Raw genomic sequence first — 1623 nt, forward strand, 5'->3', positions numbered from 1 at the left:
CTTTGGTTTCCCCAGCTTGGTGATGCTCTCTTTCAGCGAGCCCTCCACAGCAGTGAGCTTGGCCGCAATGGTGTTACTCAGCTGGCCAGCGACGGGGTCCAAGCTCTTGGAGATGCCTGGGCACAACACAAACAGGGTCTGAGCTGCGGCTTTAAGCCTGAAGTCACACTTCAAAACCCCAAAAAGAAAATGGAGTCAAACTCCTCTTGTAAATGACCCAGCGAGGTGCAACAGCCATGATCTCTGGCTAAGGCTGGGCATTAGGAGAAACCTTTTGCTAGGAACAGCTTTGGAAGTCACCAGAGAGGCTGTGGCATCTCCAGCCTTGATGGCTTTCAAGATACGTCCCGACACAGTCAGAGCTGACCTGATCTAGAGCAGCGGGCAGGCCTGCTACCAGTGGACACTGAGGGCTGCAGGCAGCTTTCCCAAAAGCACATCTCCCAACGCTTCCTTACGGGGATGGTGCCAGGGCAGCTGAGCTTAAGGGCAAGGGAAGGGAAAAGATAAGTTTAAGCCTGCGCCAGTTAAGCCTCAACACTTCCAGACTCGTTGGCCTCTTTTGCTTTCCTCCATCAGACAGACTCCAGAAGCTTTATGGATTATAGACCAAGCTCTCTGGAAAGGCATCTGCTCTGGAGGCCTCGTACTCCGCCAAGCCACAGCTCCTCAGGTGACAGAGGGGGCCACAACCTAACTGCTGCTCCACGGGTGCCACCACTACGACGCAGCGTATTTCAATGCCTGCAGGGATCCACCACCCAAACCTTCAAACACTCACACTGGGGTATGGTCTTCTTCATCTCCTCGCGAACGGTCCTCTCCAGACGGTTACACACCGCCGTGGAAAGGGACTGAGAGAGCTGCTGAGACAGATGCTCCTGGAGCTGCCCGTTGAGCTGCTGTCCCTCTGTCAGTGCTCGATCTAGTCTTCTCTCTAACAAGGAGGCACGTTAAGGAGCACAGACCACGGATTTCTGCTCTGCCCTCCGCACTCCTGTCCATGAAGGTGGGCACTGGCCTCACCTCCAGAGGGTGAATGAGACCAATTCTGAGGACTCTAATGACTTTGCTGGTGAGTTCCTCCCAACAGGGTGCTCTGAGACAAACGGTGGGGGTGACAGAGGAGCTCTGGAAGGTGTGGTAGAAAAGCCCAACAGCTAAAAGAAGGTCAGCAGTAGCGTTCCCCACACACCATGGGTTAACGCAGCTGCCCCTGTAGGCAGCTCAGCCCCACACAGCGGCTAGGATGAAAGTTAACTCCATCCCAGTCAAAACCACTACAGAAACCAAGCAGCCCAGTATCCGTAAAGAGCAAACAACAGTTCAGATGCTGACAAAATTCAGTGCAGATAGGGAAAAATTACTCTGATATGACAATATAGCTCCAGACTGCGAACTTCAGCAGAAAGTGATCTGAACTAGCTATGACAGTATCAGCCAGGTGGTTAAAGACAAAATTCCAGGACTACTTTGCCCGCCATGTGCTGGGCTCATCCCCAGCAGCGTGGGCAGCAGGGGGAGGGAGGGGATCCTGCCCCTCTGCCCCGCTCTGCTCTGGGGAGACCCCCCTGCAGGGCTGGGGCCAGCTCGGGGGTCCCCCGGCCAGCAGGGACACGGAGC

The 1623-nt window shown here is 55.0% G+C and overlaps 1 protein-coding gene across 1 annotated transcript in view; it reads right to left on the minus strand.

Moving 5' to 3' along the window:
* Window positions 1–1623, minus strand: part of EDC4 (enhancer of mRNA decapping 4) — a gene marked incomplete at both ends in the record, with an annotated part of 25652 nt that overhangs the window by 1338 nt on the left and 22691 nt on the right. Inside the window, 2 exons of the mRNA XM_010131367.1 lie at window positions 49–116; window positions 782–937. Coding sequence (XP_010129669.1) covers window positions 49–116; window positions 782–937 — 224 coding nt within the window. The remainder of the gene's footprint in view (window positions 1–48; window positions 117–781; window positions 938–1623) is intronic.

The sequence above is a fragment of the Buceros rhinoceros genome, unplaced genomic scaffold (assembly GCF_000710305.1).
Source record: "Buceros rhinoceros silvestris isolate BGI_N320 unplaced genomic scaffold, ASM71030v1 scaffold392, whole genome shotgun sequence".
NCBI classification, from domain to species: Eukaryota; Metazoa; Chordata; class Aves; order Bucerotiformes; family Bucerotidae; genus Buceros; species Buceros rhinoceros.